A 23,185-nucleotide genomic window follows, 5' to 3' on the forward strand; every position below is an offset into this window, starting at 1 on the left:
CTATTCGAATACATTTGGGTTCGTCAGTCCTGCATTCAAACCGAATACTGGTAGTTCGGTCTTTACACTAATAGTAGTATGCCACGTTGATAGTCTAGAAAGCTCCATCATGTTCTGATTGGCCGGAACTGTTCGTCTCCTTTAGGGCCTCTGGAGGTTCCGTTGTAGTTCTCGGAGGCTGAATCAACACGAAGCTCGGTATTTTGGTCGTTACAGACTCTCTAATATTGGTTCAGACCTGCTCCACGTGTTACAACTCACCACACTCTTATAGTGTGGTTGTACAAGGGAGTATGCAAGGGCCTCTTTTATTCGCAATGTGAATCGACAGAATTTGTGGCTGCGTTAACTCAGGAAGGAAGTTCTTGTGATATGATGACCTAAAGGCAGTCTATTCATGCCACAGGGGCAAAGCATATAAGACCGCTAATTTCATACAAAAGGCACCAAGTGAGGTGATTGTATGAAGTAGAAAGTTCCAACTTCAGTGTAATATTAATAAATGCGACTGGATTACTATCGCATAGAACAACCTATGACTCCGTTTTGAGGTGGCTAGTATTCCTATGTCCCATTGTGATACCGTTTTAGACCTTGGCCCGAGATACTCGAATGTCCTAATTTTTTCCAGACAAATAACGTTAGTCAGCTCGAGGTACATAAACTCATGAGTTGTATAATTCTGGGTCTATGCAAATACCATATAAAGCTTGTGTTTCTATACAGTACTTGTATATTGTCCGTTCATATACAGGAGCTTTCGTTTAAGCAAAAACCTAAAATTGAAGGAATACGGCAATACCTCACAAGAATAGCTTAAGGAATGGACTGTGATCAGAATTACGCTAGGGTTGGAACCTTTAAATCAAAGTACAGTTACGCTTAATCTTACATTTCCGAGTTTGTGCACTAAATAATGCACCCTTCATATGTATCGTTAGGCTTCACCGATTCGTTCAATTACAAACTAAGCAGTCGCACTATGTCAGTCAAAAGAAGTTGGTGAATCGAACGTAAAAGAAAAAGTCTTCCTATCTAAGTTTTCTGTCATTTAAAATACCCTACCATTCGGATCATGTGGAGCAGATACAAAGAGCCACTTCATTCGTGAGCTAAATAGACTTTAAGATGACTCTAAGACAGTAAATGTTCAAGCATTATATTTGGATCTCAAGACAAAGAACCAGAACATGACTCCAAAGTGCTCCTTACTTCATACTTCATACTGAAATCCTTTCTACAATGAAGGACCTTATAGCTGCTTATGGATACTGTACTACGATTATTTATCTAACCTAGACAGGTGTGGCATTCCTCCTCCTCATCTCTTCCTCTATTGTACCAGTTGTTTTTTTCTGAAAGCTTGTAACAACAGTGAACTTACTCTACAGTCCCATCACAAAAACTTGCTCATTATTCAGCCGATGTATCTGGGTGAATACCACCATATAATTTCACTGATTTTATCATTTCGATAACCACATTTTTATCACATCTCGTTAGTAGATTCACGTTGCAAATTATTGATCGGGGGGTTTTTTAAATAACGAGGATCTGCTGTGTCAGAAATTGTTACCTTCACATTTTCACTCTCTTCCGTTATTGAAGCATGGTCGATCGATCTCCTTGTAACGTCCGATCCCAAATAACAATAGATCCAAACTCCAAATCAGGCATCAAAGTCTGTTTGCAAATTACAGGAAACTGACCCAAATACCTTTCTAATAATAAATAATAATAAACAAACTCTAAAGTACTGAATTGAAGTCGGAAGTGGAAAAATGAAATTGCGGCCGTACACTAAGAAGGGGGAAAGGTGAAAACTTCTTATTAGAATTGTTTACTATCCGTGGTCTGAGCCATAGAGGGAGTAAATAATCTACCTTTTGAAAAATATCTATTAAAAACTCTCTTTTTGAATCCATATTGATACAAAACAACAGCAAAAGAATTACAAATTGTCTGCATTCCCTTTCTTCATCGAATCGGTCCAGAATGTCAAGCGTATTACCATAAGAATCCATTCATGGGCAGCTTTCAGTCTTATTGTTAAGTTATGAACCACCTACTGGTCTTGTTGGTCAGACTGGGTTACGTGTGGAAGGTTTCCCGAATTACAGGAAGGTCTGGGACTTCACAGACATTGCTAGTTTTTTTAAAGACTCGGTAAGAATAGCTCATTGGATGAATATAAATCTGCTCTTCCTATAAAAAGATAAGTAGAGGATTCTGATGGTGAATAGCAATGATTTTAGTGTTTGTTCTCACTGATGCGCATAGAAAGTTAAGTCAATGTTTTCTCATCACTATTCCCTTTGTATTTAACCTATGTTTTGTTTTTTAGGTTAAACAGTCAAAATGAGAACTGTGTGCTCTCTTAGCTTGGAACCATCCCCAAGCAATTCAGATGCACAATCGAAAAACCAACAGTTCCCCATTTCTCACCATGGAAGATCTAATGTACTAAAACCAGAAGTAAAGTACTTTAAATGCCAAGTTTTTAATGAGTTCGGCGCATTAGATCTTTCCGATTACCAATTTTTAATGAAAATATTGCAAGAAAGTCAACTACCTGGAAATTGTTTGTGTTAGGCAAATTGAGAGATGAGTAACCTTTGTGATTTGTGGCGCGTTAATCCTAACTTTTAAATCGTAGTGTTCTGTCGATGGCGCATTTTTACCACGTGACTACCCAACGTCCTACTGCCGTGGTAAAAACGTGTACAGGTAATGCAGGATAATCTCTATTATCTCTTTAACCAGGCCATTTTACCAGCCCAAATGATCTGAACCTACTGATATGCAAAAACACATATGTTGAGGTTTTTGAAGTTACATGTGAAGGCTTGAAATTGATTCGAGATGTGCCTATTAATGCCAAAATCGTTGCCGCTAGTCTTTTTAGACGAAAAGTTAGTGTTCGAGGAAATTTTATTAATTCCAGGATCGTGAAACAGATTCGTTATTTTTACTCACTCACAAAGCTGGTGTCGCTATCATTGAATGTGTGCGAAGCAATGATTCAGTTGAGTTTGTCACTGTCGCTTCTGGAAGTGTAGAGGTACTGCAATATTTTAAGTGTACTAAATATTTCAGGATAGAAGTGCACGAATAATCGACCAGGGTTTCGACGTTCTAATCGACCCTGGTGCCAACTATATTGTTGTACGACTGTATCATGGGCTTTTAAAAATCATATTACTCCAATGTATTGGCGAAAAAATAGGCACTGATTTTCTAGATACAAACCAGTGGACTGTAAATACATACAGCGTGAGGTTAGTGCAATCCGTTTGTAGTTTATTCCCTTAAGAATCGAAGAAGGTAACATTGTTGATATGGCCTTCATATATGGCTATAGTTTACCAACATTTGCTATGATTTATGAGGATGAGCTTGTGTTGCATATGAAAACATATGAAATATATGGACGGGAGCCCGTACTTCGCAATGTTCAACTGACCCTAGATTCCATAGAACCTGATTCTAAACTTCTTATTCCAGTTCCGAAACCCTATGGAGGCGTTATTTTAGTCGGCGACAATATTATATGTTATCATACCAAAGATGGACCCCATATATCTCAGTACATTCCACAAGCAAAGGTGAGTTCTATTCTATTTTCTTCCTATCTATTTTAAATATTCCGTTTTAAATCTCAAGTTATGTTTCCATAGTTTGTTTCATTAAGTTCCCCAAATATCTTATGCATAACACTTAACTTGACCCCTTAACAGTTTTCATCTCTTTTCTAGTTTCAAGTTTTCTGTAGTGATTTGAGAGCTCATTTTAACAGTATTGGTTGGGTATGTTGACGATTTATATCCATATCATTAAGGTATCAACTGTCCACTAATGATCTGTGCAATCGGCGTTTTTTCTCTAAGTTCATGTCTAGTAATCATCTAGTGCCTAAAAAGATTTGTGGGGAAAAAAGGGAGAATATCCAACTGATATTTACTATCATATGTTACTATCGTTTTTTTCCAGTTGGAGCTGTTTGGGTCAAGTCAAAGCAGTTCTGGCCGTAAACGAGGCCACAAATAAAATTCAACTGTTCGGTAGGCTTGAACCCTATATTCGATTTGAGTATTCTTATCTATTTGTTTATTTGCACACAGACATTGGTGCAAAGGGGCATCAAATACATATACGCCACACAATAACAATGAGAATGTGAAGAGATAGAGAATTTAAAGTGCGTACAAGAAAAAGGAGAACAATAACGAATATAAGTTAGTGTATGATAGTGAAATAATAATAATAATAGTGCGAGAGGCAGTTCAGTTAGCACAGATACAGCCAGAAAGAATTCTTCCAGTTAAAGAAGTTACGTTCATTTGTTATGAAGAAAGTTACAGCAGGGTCACCACTGGCCTCTGTTCTGAGCTATATCTGATAACGTCTTAAGTCACTATGTTGCACCATCTCTCGGACCCCAGCCAGGTTGTCGTGACGGACCAATGGCTGCGAGACGTGGCCATTTAAGGGTAAAGGATACTCGTAAGTTACTAGAAATATTGCTCGCACCTGCTTGGTTAACTGGGTAAGTAATAGTGAGGTAAGACTCAAGGTATTATTGAATGATGGTTAATCAGTTGATGAGGTTGTAAATCTTTATCGACTGAGATGGTTGGGCTACGTGTTACGTGTGCCTGAACACTGATTACCACGACGCGCAATGCTGACTAGTGTTGGGGATGGTTTACTATATTTCCCTTCCAGCTTCCTCGTTATATCATATAGTTGTCTGATATTTCTTTCTCTTGCGGCTATTTTTGCTGTCGTTGATAGGCCTTCCACATATTTCTGCTTGTCGGCTACAATGCTCCTCTTCACTTGTTTGCTTTAATGTATTCAGTTTGTGCCTTGACTTTCTCTGTTCTTGTCCGGCTGTCTTCCTGTTCTTCCTTTCTTTAATCAAGAATAACCTAAGTAAATTCCGTGTCCCCATGTTCATACCTGTTTATTTAGGATGGAGAATAAGACGGCATCAGATTCACTACCAGCTTCATTTCTGATCCATTCATTAAGAAAATCAGAACTCAGCATTTGTATTAAAAATTCAAACCTTGATTCATCCATCCCTCTTTTTCTGTCCAAGTTATATTCTTGCTCGTCGTACAAAATCCTTGGTACGCAAGTTCGTACGTAGTTACTAAGCTGCATGACCCATATAACCGCATTTGGAGGATCTTAACTTTCTAAAAAATTTCATACTTTGGTTTCCTCTCATAAACTGGCCGATTCCCTACTAATGTTGGTATAAAAACCTCCAATGTTTCCCATTTCATCCTCTCTGTATGCTAATGTGAATTGTAATAGACTGACCGATGCACATTTTTGGTGATTCTACGTCATATCTATTTGTTTTAATGTCGTTAAGCACTCAAGCAACTGTCTACGTATTAATGTATAACGTTTTTTTAAAAAAAGTTTTGGAAAATATATTCATCTTTTAAGGCTAGCCAAGTACTGTGTTACGCTGCTGTTGATGCACAACGTTATTTACTGGGTGATATGGCTGGGCGCTTATACATGGTACATTTACTCTCCGAAGATATTTCTGCGGCCGCTAGCAATGGTACAAGTACCTCTGATAGTCTTTCAGCAGTTCGAATTGGTTCTATCCGAATTGAACTTCTTGGTATGTTGATTAGATCCTATTACTTTTGTGTAGGATTGTTCTCAGTTGTGATTCTCGTTATATTTCAGTTTTAGTGTTCTAATGACTTCCAATAGTCGTACAACTTGATGAATCATTTTGTTTACCTATGAAAAAGAGACAGTTTGTTGGAACATGTTTCTTTTATACCTACAATTATGTTTCATATACGTTTCGCCTAATGCTTCTATAGTGAATGACCGGTTTGCCATATTTCCTTATTTTTTTTGAAAATATTGGGTTTAGATTGTAAAGAAAACCATCTATCTAATTACGATGTCTGTAAACTTAATTTTGCCACACTGTATTTGACTAAACTTTTTTATAGATGGTTAAGGAAGTAAATTAAATATGTTATACCCTAATGTTCATGGAATTTTGTATTAAGCTATGCTTTGAGCGATAATTACTTATGATTTCCATTTTATGTGACAGAGTATAAAAATATTTCAGTTTTTGTTTATATATCAATTTGGCTGATAACTTGAATCACACTTTCCTACTTTATTCATTTTCTTAGGAGAAACTGCGACACCTGAATCTATAGCCTACCTAGACAATGGAGTTGTATTTATTGGCTCAACACTTGGGGACTCACAGTTGATTCGTTTAAATCCTGACCCAGATCCTGAGCGTAATAGTTATATAACTATTTTAGAAACATATACAAATATTGGACCGATAGTTGACATGGTCTTATTAGAAACAAAAGGTCAGAATCAATTGATCACTTGTTCAGGAGCTTATAAAGAAGGAAGTTTACGTGTTATACGCAATGGAATTGGGATTCATGAACATGCTACTATTGATCAAGATCTAATTAAAGGTTATTGTTTTTATTTTATTTTGTAACGACTTCATCATTTTACTACTTGTTGAGATTCGAGTGTAAAAGATTTGAAATTTCCCTATAGAGATGGTAATTGATTTGTCATGTTTATTACTGTTATCCTTAGTTTGAAATGAACTTGTTTGAAAATCTTTATGCACTAATCTGATAATGTTTAGGATTGAACTTCTTAGTTTGTGTCTTTCAGTGTATTATTCGGTGATGTTCATAATCCTCAAGGTACCTGTCGGACAGCAATCATATATAGATATATATATGCCTTGCTAATTTCATCTTTGTGTGCTGATTTGGTGTGACAACTTGATCTAATACATATTTGTGCCAGGCATTCACGATGTTGGTAACTGACTGACTGACATCACTATACGTTAGTTGTAGTTGGCGACACCAGATAATGTTGATGTCAGTAGACCAACCCTTCTAAAATGCTTAACAATTTAATAGTTAAATCCTACTTGTTTTCTGTTATCCCTTGCTTAATTGATCAATTCACGCATAGTGAAAGCCAGAGCGGTTTATACCAATCTGCATCCCCCTTGGCGACTTCGTGATGTTAGTCTGGCTGTAAAAGGTCGGATCTTTAACGCTTTGGTGAGTGCAGTTTTGTTCTATGCTTGTAAAACCTGACCATTCCGAGTTGAAGATGTTAGACAACTCTCTGTTCTGATAATCGTTGTCTCAGAAGTACTGATGACATCCAGTAACAAACCATGTTAGTAATGCAAAGGTTCGGCATCGTATATCCGGGCACAATGACGATTATTCAATTGGTGTCACTATCGTGAAACATCGACTTCAGTGGCTTGGAGATGTTCTAGAAATGTCGTACCAGGAAATTCCACGTTGTGCGTTATTCGCCGACGCTGGGACTGGTTGGAAAAAGCGGAGATGGTCAGTGTATGACATGGTGTCGTGGTATCAAAGAAAGCTGTACAAGACTGACTTCTGTTGGTTTTTCACGACTCCCTGGCTGGGGTCCGAGAGATGGTGCAACATAGTGACTTAAGACGTTATCAGATATGGCTCAGAACAGAGGCCAGTGGTGACCCTGCTGTAACTTTCTTCATAACAAATGAACGTAACTTCTTTAACTGGAAGAATTCTTTCTGGCTGTATCTGTGCTAACTGAACTGCCTCTCGCACTATTATTATTATTATTTCACTATCATACACTAACTTATATTCGTTATTGTTCTCCTTTTTCTTGTACGCACTTTAAATTCTCTATCTCTTCACATTCTCATTGTTATTGTGTGGCGCATATGTTATTGATGCCCTCTTGTGCAAATGTTTATGTACTCGAAATGATAAATAATTGTTTTCTCGTGATTATCCTGATTCTGTCATCGACTCCTTGTACTGTTTGATTCTTCGTTACGTTATAAGTTTTATGCCATGTGATTTTGTTTTTAACATCCACAGAGTTGTCCAGGAGTACAGCGTAAGTGAAATAACGCTGATTTCTTCACGATTTTTGAGTTCTTAGTCAACATCTGATATTATATCCTCAGGACACAGTAGGTTTACAGTTGATTAGATCTTAAAAATATACGTCATCAAAATTTCAGTTTACTTATCTGATTCGAATTGTGTTTCGATCTGTCCTAATTAGTAGTTAGATTTATTTACTCACATATATTTATGACATCCTTGCCGAAATGAATCAAATCGGAATGTTTTATTCATTTCTAGGTGCTTGGTGCTTCCCGATTGAATCTGATCGTTTCGATGATACAATTGTAGTATCTATGGTTGGTCAGACCCAGTGAGTAATGTATTTAGTGTTTGTATGGATCATTTATTATAAATAAAATTATTTGTTACCCGATTTATTAAACACTAAATATCTTATTTAAGGTACGGATACGTATAATTTCGTTGTCTACACTACAACTGAACCCAGTTACATAGGGTCATCTGTAACCAGACACAATCATTGGGTTTATCCTGTTGGGAATAAATAATGATTTATACGATTGTACAGTTGTCTAATACTCATTTACTTTTATTTAGTTTTCATAAAGTTAAGCGAAAGAAATGCCTAACTATTTAACATCTGTTCTGGAATTATTATAACCTGGAAGTTACGCAACTTCACAATGAATTTTAAAATGATATACTTGTTTGTATGTATGTTTCTTTAAGTTAAGTTCACATTCATATCAACAGTATAGATAATTGATTAATAATCCATTAGACGCATTTTTATTCCTGTGGATTTTTGTTCAATATTTTAAATTCTTTATCCTTCATTCTTCCTATTTATAGACTTCTTCACCTTGCGGATGATGATATTACAGCTCTACACTTGGAAGGTTTTAAGACTGATGAACAAACTGTTTATTGTGCTACACTATCACCCTCTAGTGATTCACCTAAGCCAGAATGTATGATGATTGACGAGAATAATAATACGTTAGATCCTTTACTGTTACAAGCAACAACAAGTGGCTTACGCCTAATTGGTATTCAATCACTTTATGGCAAAGGTTGTTTAACAGAATGGAAACCACCATCTGGACGTGGAATCTCTTGTCTTAGCTCATTTCGTCATACTATCGTTGTAGCGAGTGGGACAGAATTATATGTGTTAAAAGTAGTTGGAGAATCGAATAATCCAAAATTTGAACAAGTTTCGTAAGTTTTTAAAATTTCTGTTTATTGTGAAATCATATACGTCTAGTGTACACATCATATTGAAACAGTAAAAGCAACGTGAACATTCTTATTGTTTGTTAGATATGAAATGTCTAGCATTTATCGGGTGAAGAAAAACAAACGAACCATCAACAAATTCATTTGTAATAGGATACTTTCAGCATTCTATTATATAAATGGATTGTTGTCCAACATACTTGACTAGATTTTCAGTTTGTTTCAAACTTGGGTAGACTAGGTTACCTTCATGCTTATGGACTCAAAGAACAACAGTAAGTGTTGAGCGTAGAAATCGGTATGTATAAGTAAATTTATGGTACTGATAAATGTTTACTTATAATCCGAATGTCATTTATTCTCAAAAGAATACAGTGTGAAGAATCTCAAGATAAAACTTTTGTGTATACATCATTTTAAAAAAATCATAAAAGCGTATGTGGTATTTTGCTTCTAAGCAAACTAGGGCTTAGTCTACACACGGGTCTTCTTACCGTCAGACATATAAATTATTGTGTTTGATCACTAATTTTGGTAGATTTATCTTATGAAGTTATGCTATAAATCAGGAGTTTTGATTTGCGTTTATCACACATGGATTTAATAATTCAGCCATAAACGAGGTATGAATGAAGTATCCATCACAGCTGTTATTATTTTTGTATTCAAGAAAGTTCGGAAATATGGGACCACACAAAAAGGTTGTATTTTCCTGATTAGTCACTCGACTGTAGGTGCTGCCTCGATGTGGTGGTCGGGCTTCTCTTCGTAATGATCTAATCAAGCTCTGTTGGCTGGGACAGTTATGGAGAACGGTAAAGCTAAGAGCAGCAACCTAAGGTTCAAGGGCGGGGTCGCATCGCTAACTAAACCATTGTGTGACGGCAGTAAGCTTTTTATCTTAGACAACCAGCATATACCGAGATGCTACCTTCTCACAGTGTTAGGAGCTCTAGAAAAAAAGACCCTACTATATCCCACGGATTCCCGTCTCCGGCGGTAACACCTTTAAATTAGGGGGCTAGCATATCAAAAGCTTCTCACAAAAAGGTCATGTGCGACTGCTTTCAAGCAGTTGTCGTTTTAGTTCCGCGGTTATGTTAGTGGTCCCTTAAGTTTAAATATACTGTGTTTACCCAGACGGTGGAGATAATTAATAGTGTTTTGTTTCATATTCATTCCTTTGAAAAATATCCAATTGGAAAGAAGTTCAAAATTTTCTTATGTGATAATGTATTTTATTATTATGACTACTCTCAATGAATTCTGTATATCCTATTTTGTCCTCTAATTTTTTTGCTTACATAGACATAGACAAATGTCCCATGAAGTGGCTTGTATTGATCTAACTCCCTTTAATCATGATCGTGCAATTGCAGCTATTAATGCAGTGTCATCAAATTATATAGATTCAACTTCATCTTCTACTCTTGATAAATCTGTACCATCTTTAGTTGCAGTCGGTTTATGGTTAGGACATGGTCTCGCTTTACTTAAACTTCCTAATTTAGAACTTGTTCATGAAGAACCTTTACCGGAGACAACAGCATCAACTGGTACAGCTCTATTACCTCGTTCTGTATTGATTGCTCAGTTAGAGGATATGGCTTATTTATTTGCTGCAATGGGTGATGGTACTCTTTACTTCTATACAATTGATCCTTCAGAAGGTGAGCCTTACTTATTTCCCGTATATAATCATGTTAACACATACTGACTGTATCATATCAGAATAATGGTTGCCTTGTATAATTTCAAATATTTATTCACATGGCAACTTTTTAAAATGAAGTTGTGATTGAAAAACCATTTTCTTTCTTTTGTTCGAGTTTGTTTAGATCGTTTTCACATATTTTTAAAAAATTGTAACTATTCTAAGAAAATTTGTTTAGACATGCCTAAAAATACCGTATACCCGCTAATTAACTTCGGATAATTATTACAAGGTAATTCAAATTCTAACGATCGGGCTAAACACTACTGTTTATGTATAGTAGTTTAAAGTGAGTTTTCAACGGTTCAAAGTTCAAGTCCTCAAACTTATTTTCATGATATGACATTCGTGTGTATGTCTATATGTATGTCTTCTACACCTAATTTAATATCTACATCTATACAACCATAGTTTTGTGATTTAAATGCAGTTGACTTCCATTTGATAAGTTACAAGCCCAAACACCTCCCCACCTACGTTGGTTTAAGCACCTGAATAACACCACTAATTCTTGAACTCAAAAATATGTTACTAAAAAGTTAAATGTAAAAAAATGCACTTGATAAATAAGTTTCATTAAATTAAAGTATCTGTATTTATTCGAGTAATCCGCCAAAGTAGTTGATGGTTGTAGCGATTTATCGACTGTAGTAATGACGAGTTGTTAGTTTGCAAATTTAATTCAGGGGTTTATTTATCTACAATAGCTTTCAGTTTATTGATTGTTTCTGTTTTCCCCATCGTCTCAAGTATACATTTAAAAATAGTTGGTAGTGAAGAAACAGATGATTTTCTAGCATTTAGATGAGTTTGATCACAATTTCAGTGTATACCGAAACATGCTAGCACAGATACAGTGAGATGAGAAAACTTTAGAATAAAACAAAAATATTGAAAATTTTCTTAGGATTTCGTGTTAAGCTCCTACACCATATATAGTCCCGGAACTTATTTTCTGACAAGATTGAGATTAATGTGAATCATATACGTGTGATCAGTCACAACAGTCGAAATAATAGTATCAACGATAACAAAAATATTGGTCATAGAGAATTATAAACCAATAAATTCAAGTTATAAAAAGTGTGTAACAATATTAAAACTCAAAATTTAGGAGAAAAAAAGAATCAACACCTTACTATACCATTATAACAGACTTTGTGATTTGTCACCTAACCTTTGTAGCTTCTTTGCCAACATGACTAAATTTAAGGTATTTTTAAGTTTGACAAAGAAAGACCCACAGTTTGTCTAGCGGACAAATAGTGTAGGTCTTAGTTTAAGTCTCTTTTTACACTAACATCATCTTTAGGTATAATACATTTCAAGTAATTTCAATTCACTCTTAATTTGATGTCCAAGATTTAGGCTTAACACTGACGTCTAAATTGATTGGCGAATAAGTGACCGACAAACTTCCTCTAGTCATCTATGATGTTTTATGTTAATATAAAATTTTGTTACACATGAAACTCGTTCATCTGATTAGTGGTCTTGTCTTTGATATCAAATCAATCAGTGGCCTAAGTGAATAATTCGTTATCTTGAGCAGCTATCTCTCGGTCACACTTCTTATCATTGTATTGCCATTGATCGAGATGCCGCTCGTTCATTTCAACACTTACAATTCGTATTTATTTATAAAATCATAAAATCCCAATCCATAATGACTTCGCAGTTTTCTTGATTTTGTTCTCATGGTACTGTATATTCTATTCTCTGACGTTTCTAGCACTTCTGCATAAACTAGTTAATTTCCATTCTTTGTAGATCATGTTTGTTTACGTGATCCCAAACGTGTCAGTGCAGGCACTGGACCTTCAATGTTTCTAAGACAATGGCGTTCACAACGTAAAGTGAATGTATTTGTTTGCTCAAATCATCCTTGTGTAATATATTCAATTAAAAATAAATTAATATTTGCCAATTTAAACTTGAAAGAAGTGAATTTTATGACTCCATTAAATGGATTATTTTATAGTGACTGGTAAGAATTATACTAGTTTTTTTAAAAATTTTATATACTGTGTAGTAAAAAAAGAATACAACATAAAAACATGAATATCACCACCAATTAGTCAGTCATTAACAACGTAGAACCCTGGTACATATATCCCTCGGTTCAAGTTGTCACTTTATATTAACAGATCAAGACGGAATTATCAAGATAAATCTTAGAGTAAGTAGCATAACAGTCTTGGTCGCAGTAGAAGAAAATAGGGTATGAACAATATATTATGCTGAAAAAAAAATATATTTGTGAAATAAAAAAATATTGGGTAATATATTTACAAAGCTCAGGGTTCAATGAAAGACAAAAAGTGAATGCAGCTGCGTTGTTTTGACCGTTTTTGAATCGTTTGACCAATCATCTCTAACTTTAGGTTATTACAGTTGCGTTGGCGAAAATAACATCAAATTAATCATCAATTCAACTTATTAACACTAGAATGATAGCTTTGATGAATTCATTTGAATATTCCAGCTATTAGGTTATAAATTTCAAACTCTACCACAGATCTTAGTTTAGTTGCTGTTTTACCCGCAGGTGTGTTTATGTGTATTCTACAAGGCGTTTTGTTTAGTAAATTTATTATAACTCTCGGTTTTCCACGTTTACACGAATGGGAAGTTAATTTACGTTAGACTGATATCTACACTAGATTCCCTCTCAGTGTCTACTCTACAGAACTTCAACACAACTCAGATCAAGAACACGTTATTAGTCTGACTAGAACGCAAATATATTTCCACATGAAAAACCGACATAATCCAACAACGATTAATAATCACTCATTAATAATAATGACAGGAGAATATAGAACTCATCTGACACCTGTCAGACTATCTACATATCTGACTAAGCAAACAACCACACATCAAAATTTCAATGGCTCATTATCTTATCCTTATATTAACTTTACAGACCGACATTCTTGTAATCTTAACTATAATTTGATAAGATACGAGGAACTGAGATACCTCTAATTCAGTCTGATAGTGGTTTTAGTAGTGGTTATTATCACTTCTAGAGAAAATGTTTTGATTCATTTGTTACTGACTGTTTATCTAGCATTTTAAAAATATTTTGCGGAACGGTGGCTTATTAGTTCAATCCTTTAACTTTCAGTCATTCAGTCTCGGGTGACCGGGTAGTATCACCAACCTCCATACTTTGAATGTGGTTTATACCTGAGTACCTGGTGAATGAGTTAACGTATTTTTATACTTTGACGACCCGGTAGACATTTCATAATCCTCAACCTTGAACTCTTTAATCTCAAAACTTATTATTTATTATGTTAATGTATAAAGACATTCCTAACAGAGCTAGATGTTTTATTATAATTTCAATTCACTTTTAAAACCCTATATTACCGATTTATATGGTACCGTCAATCTTCAAGCACACCCTTATTCCCCTACATAATACCCACACACATTCCACTGTGTTCATCATCGACCAAAGAAAAAAATTAGATTTTCTAAATGTGTCATCGTTCTTTGTCATCACTGAAAGTAAAAGTACTTGGGGATTGTGCAGGTTTGTATTGTAAATGTTGTGACGCGCGATGTTCGAAAGCTGATACTGATGAATACACAAGCCCGCATGCTCTAAAAAAGATCCAGAGTGTGAAGGGAGGTTTATTTGACTAAGCGCATTTATGTACATCCACTCATTTATGCTTATATATGTTTGCCCCCTAAAAAATTAATCCTATGAGATGGTTTGTGGCTTTTATCCCAATCGTCAATCACACATGCTTGTCATTTGCCGATTTCCGATCGACCCAGTTTGTCAATACTTTACCGAGTCAATCGCTTGTATTATTTCGCTCTACTGAGTACTAGTCTTCACACCGAATCGTAAGTCTTTCATATTGGTCGTTGTTATGCGTTAATATAAATTGAAGAAGTACTGAAAACCAGAGAGCATCAAATTACTGTTTTGTCATAGTCTAGGATTAACCAACAGTCCTCAATGGCTCCTCCTCCATGTGTTGAGTCGAGGATTTTCAGGATACATTGTAAATCAAATGGCGCGCATTTCCAAAATTGATCAATTTGTATATATTTGGCAGTTTTTTTACATGAAAGGTCCTATCTGTTTTAATGTTATTGCACAAATCATATTAAGTGTTGTCTTTGTATCTGAATGCACGTTCTATAATCCACTCAGCATTGCACTGGTTACTCCGACGGCACTCATCATTGGATCAGTGGATGAAATTCAAAAACTCCACGTAAGAACTCTGCCTTTAGAGGAAACACCGAAACGCCTTGCATTACAGTCAGAAACCAGCAGCTTAGGTGTTATTACATATCGTCAAGAAATGTTTCAAGAAGGTATGGGATTCAAACCTGTTCGTTCATCGATATCTTTATCACAGAAAATTCCCAAGTCAGCTAGCCGACTTCCAAAGACTGCACCATGTATGTTTCCCTCTTGCGCGTAACATTTTCCAAATACTATAATAACAATATTACAGTAATCAGTATTTAATGTGTAACTTATAAGTATTTTTCATTAGAAAATGACATCTATTAATCTATAAGCGTATTTGTTCAACTTGTAATTCCATCTGTAAGGCAAATCACTAGCAATTAATGGACTGTTTTATAAGTGTACTATTATGTGTTTCTGAAGGGAGTTGTTTGTAGATAAAATCGAAATTCTTAGTGAAATAATTACGATTTATTTTGTACTCTTCGCTTTAACTAATGAATTTCATTCAACTTAATATCAGAACAAAATTGGATTGAGGATGAGATATATCCCAAAACAAGCCGAAAGTAAATATCCAAAAGCAAAAATTTGCAGAAGAATTTCCAAACACTGATTGTATTAAATAATTGAGACAATTCACTAAGCATGCCACTCGTTAAGAGTATATTCTTCTAACGGAAAATCCATTTCTTTCAACAAACCTATCTATTTATCAAGAACTAGTCCAGTAACTGAAGATCAACTTGACCATCTTAATACGCTTTTCGTCTTATATTTAACCCCCGAAATGGTTCAAATGATCTTAGAGTAAAACAAATCGCTTGTTTTTACTTTTACACAGGATTTATTGAAGATAGTTCTTCAGGAATTTCCCACAGGTTGCTTATAAATTCAAATTACTTCATTTATGTGCAAAATACTTAATTTCAATGATTTCATGTCAAATATTTGTGTATCATTATTTTTAGCTTCTGTCTCTGCTACTGAACGAAAGTTTCGTGAAATTGAAGTTTCATCTCTGCTCATATTCAATCAATCTAATTTGGAAATTCAATTTGCACATAATTTCTACTTCAGTCAAACATTAGTTGAAGTAGCTGTCAGTATAGCTTCTGTTCAATCTGATATTCATAATGGACCATTGTTTGCTGTAGGCACTGCTTTCTTAGTAGAAGATGAAGTGGAACCATCTAAGGGACGAATTCATTTATTCCGTTGGGATCCTGAATCTTCTAGATTGGACACAGTTCTAGTGCATGATGTGAATGGTTCTGTTTATCGAATAGTGGATTTTAATGGTCGTCTACTAGCTGCTATCAATAGTTCAGTAGGTTTATATCATGTGGCGATAAGTATTTGATCGTTTTTTTTTAAATAATTATCTTATCTATGTGATGTTTGTTTACTGCATTTTCTTTTGTGATTATGCTCTCATGTCATTTAGATATATCACAAAAATTCAACATTGACGAAGTGTGTTTTCTATTTAACAAACATCCAGCCACAATCCATCAAAAATAAGATTTCCTAATTATTTAAAAAACTTTCGAATCTTTAATTTTCAAGTTTAAATACATTGGTTGATTGACTTATCATGTACAATACGACTTGAGATCAACCATGGTGGTATCGCATATTCATTCTTTAATTGTAACGGACATTTTAATCATCTTATTACATTTCGACTTCTTGTTAATTGTCTATATCCATACCTTTTTTACTCATTTCTATGTTTCTCATCGTTTTAAACTTATCTTTGCTACGTGCTACCAACTTGGTCCTTCAGCTGAAGCTAATAAGCAGATAAAACCGATAACAATGTATATACTAACAAAAATATCACATTTCGTATTCCATAGTCTGTTCGTCCGTAATCAATTTAACTGACCCCCAAGTTTCCATAACTACATTAACACATTGAAATGAAGTTAATAAAATAAATATATTAAAGCATTCTAAACAATGTAGTCCGCGCGACTATCGTAACCAGTGGTTAGAGACTGAGTGATATAGCTCAGAATCTATCACAATGGCGTAGGTGTATACACTCTTTGTCTTCCCTTAAATTGTGAGATTCAAATTACTTTATACCTTTTTTTCTACGAACTAATCCTTTCTCCCTGTATTATATCCTTATCTGCAACCTTTCTTTTATATATTACTACCATTGAAGTAACTACTTCTGGGTTTTTTGTTAATCTTGTTGTGCAACTTAGACCAATACATATATCTGTCTGGTCCTATGTTGTAGATGACTGACTGACTAAATGATAATGAGCATGACATTCAATGTACTTTACAAATAATTAATTTTATAAAGAAGAAGATCTATTTTCATTTCGCTTATATTCGTTGGAACTATTCTTTTTTACTCTTTGTTTTTCAAAAGGTACGACTTTTTGATATTAAAGAAGATTCTTTACGATTAGCATGTAGTTTCAATGAGAATATCATTGTACTTTTTCTTCGTCGCAAAGGTGATTTCGTTCTTGTCGGTGACTTGATGCGTTCACTAACATTGTTACTATTCAAATCAAATGTTAATAATTTTGAAGCTGTAAGTTTCAGTTAGTGTGTTTTGTTTGTCTGAAAGTCAGATACATTATACTTTTTTTCTTACCCATTACTTGTTACGATGTTTATTACTATTATCATTGACATGAAAAAATTAGTTTAATTTTTAATAAATATATAGAGTTGTTAGTTTCCTCAAAGTGTTTATTTTTGACTAAGTTATTACCCTGATATATACATGAAGTTTTGGTGTCCCTCTTTTTGTTAGTTCTCAACAATTCGTTTTAAATGTAAATGATACTTTTATTCCATACTAGATTGGACGACATCGTCATCCTCGTTGGACAACATGTATTGAAATCCTTGATGATGAACATTTTCTTGCTGCAGAAGTGGAAAATAATCTTTTTGTCGTTTCAAGGGATCTACCAGAAAATACTAAAGAACCAAGTTTTCGTGCTTTATTATCATCATCGAGTGACTCATGTGTTTTACCATCATTATCCAGTCAACTACAATCCAATAATGCTTCATCATCAAAGACCACCGGTTCATCAACTCAACCTGACAATACCACTAATGATAATATTGTTGCTTCTGGCACTAGTTCTACTACAACTTCAATGAGTTCAATACCATCATCAGTAGCAGAGGGTCGAAGTAGTAGTACACAATCAACTCGTCATTTTCTTGATTCTCGTCTAACTGGCAGTAAACCGAATTCCAGTGGTGTATCAGGTGAAATGCAACGTCTAGTTGATTGTGCTTATTTTCATACAGGAGATTTTGTCAATGTATTTGTACGTGGTAAGTATTTTTTTTATGCAACATTTTATAAATTCAATTGATTCATTACTCAACTTTGAATTATGAAGTGAAATGGTTTTCGCAATAAAGTAGTATTTTATTTGTCTGAAACCTATTATAAACACATGTACTAAATTAATCGGTTATACTTTCAAAAAGAAATTCAACGGTTGGACTTATTTTTTCTTTATCTGATTGAGTAATGCTACAATATGTTTTGCCAGTTAAGCTTTTGATTCCAGGTTACTTTTCAACATCTATTTGTTTCTCAGTCTTTCTAGGTAATTACTTTATAGTGTACATATATTATGTCGTCTTTTGTCGGATTAGTGGCCTAGCAATCATTGCATTCTTTTCGGATGTCAGAACTGTTTTGCTGAACTGAAATCATCTCTAAAGTTTTATGCTAGAAGACATACGTTTTTTAATTTCATGAAGATATTGAAAATCCTGATACAAAACACCTCAGAGTATTAGGGTATACTGTTTCAGTAGAATTTTATTTATTTTAACACAGATATTGGTTCAAGGAGGTACCAAACAGATATGCGCCACACAGACCTCACTTGATATGTATGAGGGCTGTGATACTGCCCGGGTACTCAAACCGAAGCAGGTGGAATAAAAGCCAGTAACTTAAGTTAGTCTGTACCATATTTGGCACGATCTTAATCTCAGTGTGCTCATGATGAAATCCTAACCGATTTCTGCTATAACCTAGGCTTCGTCCCAACTTCAATCACCAATACATTAATAATCATATTTGGCAAATCATGTTATATCAAGCAAAGTGATCAATAATTGATTTGTTAATCTTTAAAAATCTGACATTATAAGTTGCTTGTACTATATCATTTAACTCTTATATCTGTTATTGGACATTGAAGGTTAAATTATCCCGACAATTGAGATCACGTATTATTTTAGTGTTCCGCTAGAGGAAGTGATCCGAACTTTTTCAAGGACCTAAACAAAATGTCACTTGAAATACAAAATCTACATGTTTATTGAATTATCTTCATTCACTCTGGACCTGAACAATCTTCCGTCGGACTGTATGCTTATCTTTTTTACTTTAGGAGTATAAACATTTCATCCGTCTATTATAAAAATTAGTAACGCAGTTTTGCTGTTGGTTTTACTTTCGGTTATTTGTAACTGCTAACGATATATATATATATATATATATATATATATATATATATATATATATATATATATATATATATATATATATATATATATATATATGGGAATGGGTAACAATTCTTGCTTCTTATCACTTGAAGCTATTCTCTTTTAGCTTGCCTGAATCCTATTTAGTGCCATTGTTGTTCACATTAAGAGTCTCTCCCAGCAAGTAATTGATGTATGTAAACAAGCTGATCAAACATGGAGTAACTCAGGTCGTGTAGCTGTTGAAAAGATATACTTACTATAGTTTGAAATGATAGCCGCTGGATTTGAAGCTTACTGGAGGTATCGATACAGATTCAGGTTTGTGTAAATAGTAAATCATCGTAAACTTCATCGCCACGTTCCAATAAACAGTATAAAATTATGTAAGATATGCATTGTGGCTTAGATTACTTTGAATGCTACAGAGATTTATGCTGTAATATGAATACCCCCATAATTTTTTTATTTGTGAAACTATAATGCGAATCAAGTTTAAAAACATTTGTAATAATTTTTAACTACGTATGTTTTATTTAAGGTAATCTCGTGCTTCAGAATGCTGAAGAACGCTGGGCTGCTGTTGGTTATCCTGGTCACCTTTACGGTACTGTTAACGGGGGTTTAGGTCTTCTTGTTCAAGTTTCTCCAGTTTTATTTGCGTTTTTGAAAGAAATCGAGTTTCGTTTGTCAAATCTGGTTGTACCTGTCGGTGGATTTTCACATGATACATGGAGAGCTTTTAAAGCTGATCGTGAAATTAAGATGTCGCATAATTTCGTAGATGGTGATCTCATTGAGACAGTTACAGATTTAAACATGGACGACAAGGCTAAATTAGTCAAAGGTTTAAGAATACCGGTATGTAACATTCTTTTGGTTGGATCATTACAATTTATATAATTATCGACACTAATATTTCAGTTATATACTTACGTCTTTTACCCCTCGTGGAGGAACATAGACCGCCCACCAGCATTCTCCATCCAACTTTGTTCTTAACAATCTTTTCCAGTTGCTATTCATCCCTTTGGTGTTTGCTTCCGATTTCCGATGTAGTGTGTTCTTTGACCTTCCACTTTTCCGTTCCCCTTCAAGATTCCAAGTTAGCGCTTACCTCATGATGCAGTTTGATTCCCTAAATGTGTGTCCTACCCACTTCCAACGTCTATTCCTAATTTCCTCTTCAACTGGAAGCTGGTATGTTCTCTCCAACAGGAAACTGTTGCTGATAGTATCCGGCCAATGGATGTTGAGTATCTTGTGTAGACGATTGTTTATAAATACTTGTACCGTTTTGATTATGGTTGTAGTAGTTCTGGAAGTTTCTGCTCCGTACAGTAGAACTGTCGTGTCTTGTTTCGGATATTGGTTGACACTTGTTTTGAGTTTCATATACTCTTCAAGTGTAGTAATGCAGCCCTTTGCCAATCCTCGCCTTTACTTCTCCATCGGATCCTCCTTGATCGTCGGTGATGCAGCCAAGTTACGTGGAAGTTTCCGTCTCTACCAGAGCTTCTTCATCAAGTGTGAATTAGTCGGTGCTCTCAGTGTTGTATTTGAGGATCTTGCCTTTTTCTGTATATGTTGAGGCCTACTGCTGCTATACTGTCCTTCTTCACTTGCATTTGTTGGTAGGTATGTGTTATTTACGAAGTTCAAATCGTCTAGTTGCATGCAAGCTGTCCATTGTATTCCGTGCTTCCCGTCAGATGTGGAGGTCTTCATAATCCAGAAGAAAGAGCAAGGGGGAGAGTAAATAGCTTTGTCTGACTTCGGTCCTCACTTGCGTCTGTCAGCTGTCTCCCATACACGACTTCGCACTATAGTCCGTCGTATTATTTAGGTAGATCTTTATATAATTAAGGGATTGCGTTGTTACGTTTCGCTGAAGTGTTTCCATGTTGTCGTCAACACTAAGACATTTTTTGAAACCTGGTTTCATTTATATTAGCGCTATTCCTATTTGTTACTTTTTGTGCGAAATTGAATTTTTTCACTTTTTGGGGTACTACTACCACCGATCTCGACTCTCAGTACAGACTGATGTAGGTCAGAACAAAGGTAGTAGGGTCAAACTAAGTAAGATACCAGTCGAAGAGAGGTCGGGTCAAAAACCTATGCATCAATTCAAGCCCGAACTCGGCGCGCAGAAACGATAGTTCCAACCTCTCATATTTCCTTGATCCTAACTCTCTTCTGCAAAAGGAAAACCAGTTCAATCTTTAGCATCAAGGTCTAGATGAATGTGCTCAGAACACATCGTTGATCAGGAACTATCCAGCCTCCCACATATACTCATCAATAATAAGTGTTCATCCAGAATCGTTGAGCGAAACATGAAGCATATACCACAATCTGCAAGACATACAGTTCCTAATAAATCATTAACTGTTTTGAGTCGTGCTGGTAGGAGCAGACTGCCAGTTGGTTTCAGTCAGGAATATATGTGGGTAAGTGACCATGACTGGGAGATTTACACACCTTTGCACCTTACCTACTGTCTGGTCTTTAGTATGTGAATCTGCCCGACATATAAACCTCAATCCGTTAGAAGGCATTGTGGGCCGAATATACTTTTTGACTCAATTTGTACTCCGACATAGAAATAGAGAACTCAAGCGTGTATGTAGGGATTATATGAAAATCTCCCAGTACAAACAACAAGCCTATTCGTTAAGAGTCATTTTTTCCTAGCGTATTTGGAGGGGTCACTGTAAGTGTTCTTGGGAATGAAATAAGAATCCTTTATAATGGGATGCACTTGTGCGTGGAAGGAGTTCGGTTTACTGCATATTTACCTTTGAAGCTAACAAGCACAATCTGAAGTTTTACTGACTACTGTTGTTTGCATTCTTTTAAGCGTACGCACTCAAAATTTCGTATTTTTCAGGTGAACATGAATGAATTCGGAACTGCTGGTTCAACGTGTACTTCTGATCCTGAAACACGAGAGTGTACTGTGGAAGATTTAGTCAAAGTTGTTGAAGAAATGTCACGTCTTCATTAGTAGCCAATGTGTAGCAGATAAATCATACTAAATGTTTATATCGATTTATTTATATTGATGCAGTTATTGCTATTCATTGTCTTTACTTTTGCCTTTGATGATGAAAGCCGCTAGATTTTTTTAAAGCCATATTTTGCCACCTAATTATTCTAAACATTTTAATTCTGTACATGTTTCCTCTTTAATAATACACTTTTTCATTTAATGTAACGCCCATATAAATATATTAGAAGTTCGTCGAAAATTTGTCCCATCCTTCACTACATTGTCGGTGTTAGGGCACTGCTCTGTTGCTTATATTTCTTTAAAAATATATTGTTTACACCAATTCTTTTTTGTCCTGTGAAGTATTAGCTCTACTTAAACATTCAGAAACTAGGTTTTTCATGATGATGACATGAACACCGAATGTCTATGAGTGTGTAGAGGATCAGCCCAACCGTATTAGTTAAAGTCAAATGAAAAGACGGGTTCCTAGGGGTCAGGGATATTTCATAGATTCCTCAGCACGGGCCGCATACTTGTAACATGTAGATAGAGAGTAACTTTGGTGGCGGTAGTACAAA

The 23,185-nt window shown here is 35.1% G+C and overlaps 1 protein-coding gene across 1 annotated transcript; it reads left to right on the plus strand.

Moving 5' to 3' along the window:
* The first annotated feature begins 2,617 nt into the window (after positions 1-2,617).
* DDB1 (DNA damage-binding protein 1) lies at positions 2,618-23,030 on the plus strand. Its single transcript, XM_051215552.1, has 17 exons — positions 2,618-2,727; positions 2,764-2,912; positions 2,945-3,061; positions 3,097-3,278; positions 3,314-3,605; positions 5,464-5,647; positions 6,186-6,491; positions 8,208-8,280; positions 8,784-9,152; positions 10,479-10,840; positions 12,655-12,871; positions 15,065-15,318; positions 16,081-16,439; positions 17,502-17,669; positions 17,944-18,433; positions 20,151-20,470; positions 22,503-23,030. The coding sequence occupies exons 1-17, from the start codon at positions 2,667-2,669 to the stop codon at positions 22,617-22,619; spliced, it is 4,020 nt and encodes a 1,339-aa protein (XP_051066083.1). The 5' UTR covers positions 2,618-2,666; the 3' UTR covers positions 22,620-23,030.
* The last annotated feature ends 155 nt before the right edge of the window (positions 23,031-23,185 follow it).

Source organism: Schistosoma haematobium, chromosome 4 (genome assembly GCF_000699445.3).
Source record: "Schistosoma haematobium chromosome 4, whole genome shotgun sequence".
NCBI lineage: Eukaryota > Metazoa > Platyhelminthes > Trematoda > Strigeidida > Schistosomatidae > Schistosoma > Schistosoma haematobium.

Bases quoted from the DNA above. Each gene is read 5' to 3' on its own strand.
- DDB1 (XM_051215552.1), top strand. From the start codon at position 2,667: ATGGCGCATTTTTACCACGTGACTACCCAACGTCCTACTGCCGTGGTA. The intron at 2,728-2,763 runs GTAATGCAGGAT...CTCTTTAACCAG, and splicing joins CGTGGTAAAAACGTGTACAG to GCCATTTTACCAGCCCAAAT. The intron at 17,670-17,943 runs GTAAGTTTCAGT...ATTCCATACTAG, and splicing joins ATGTTAATAATTTTGAAGCT to ATTGGACGACATCGTCATCC.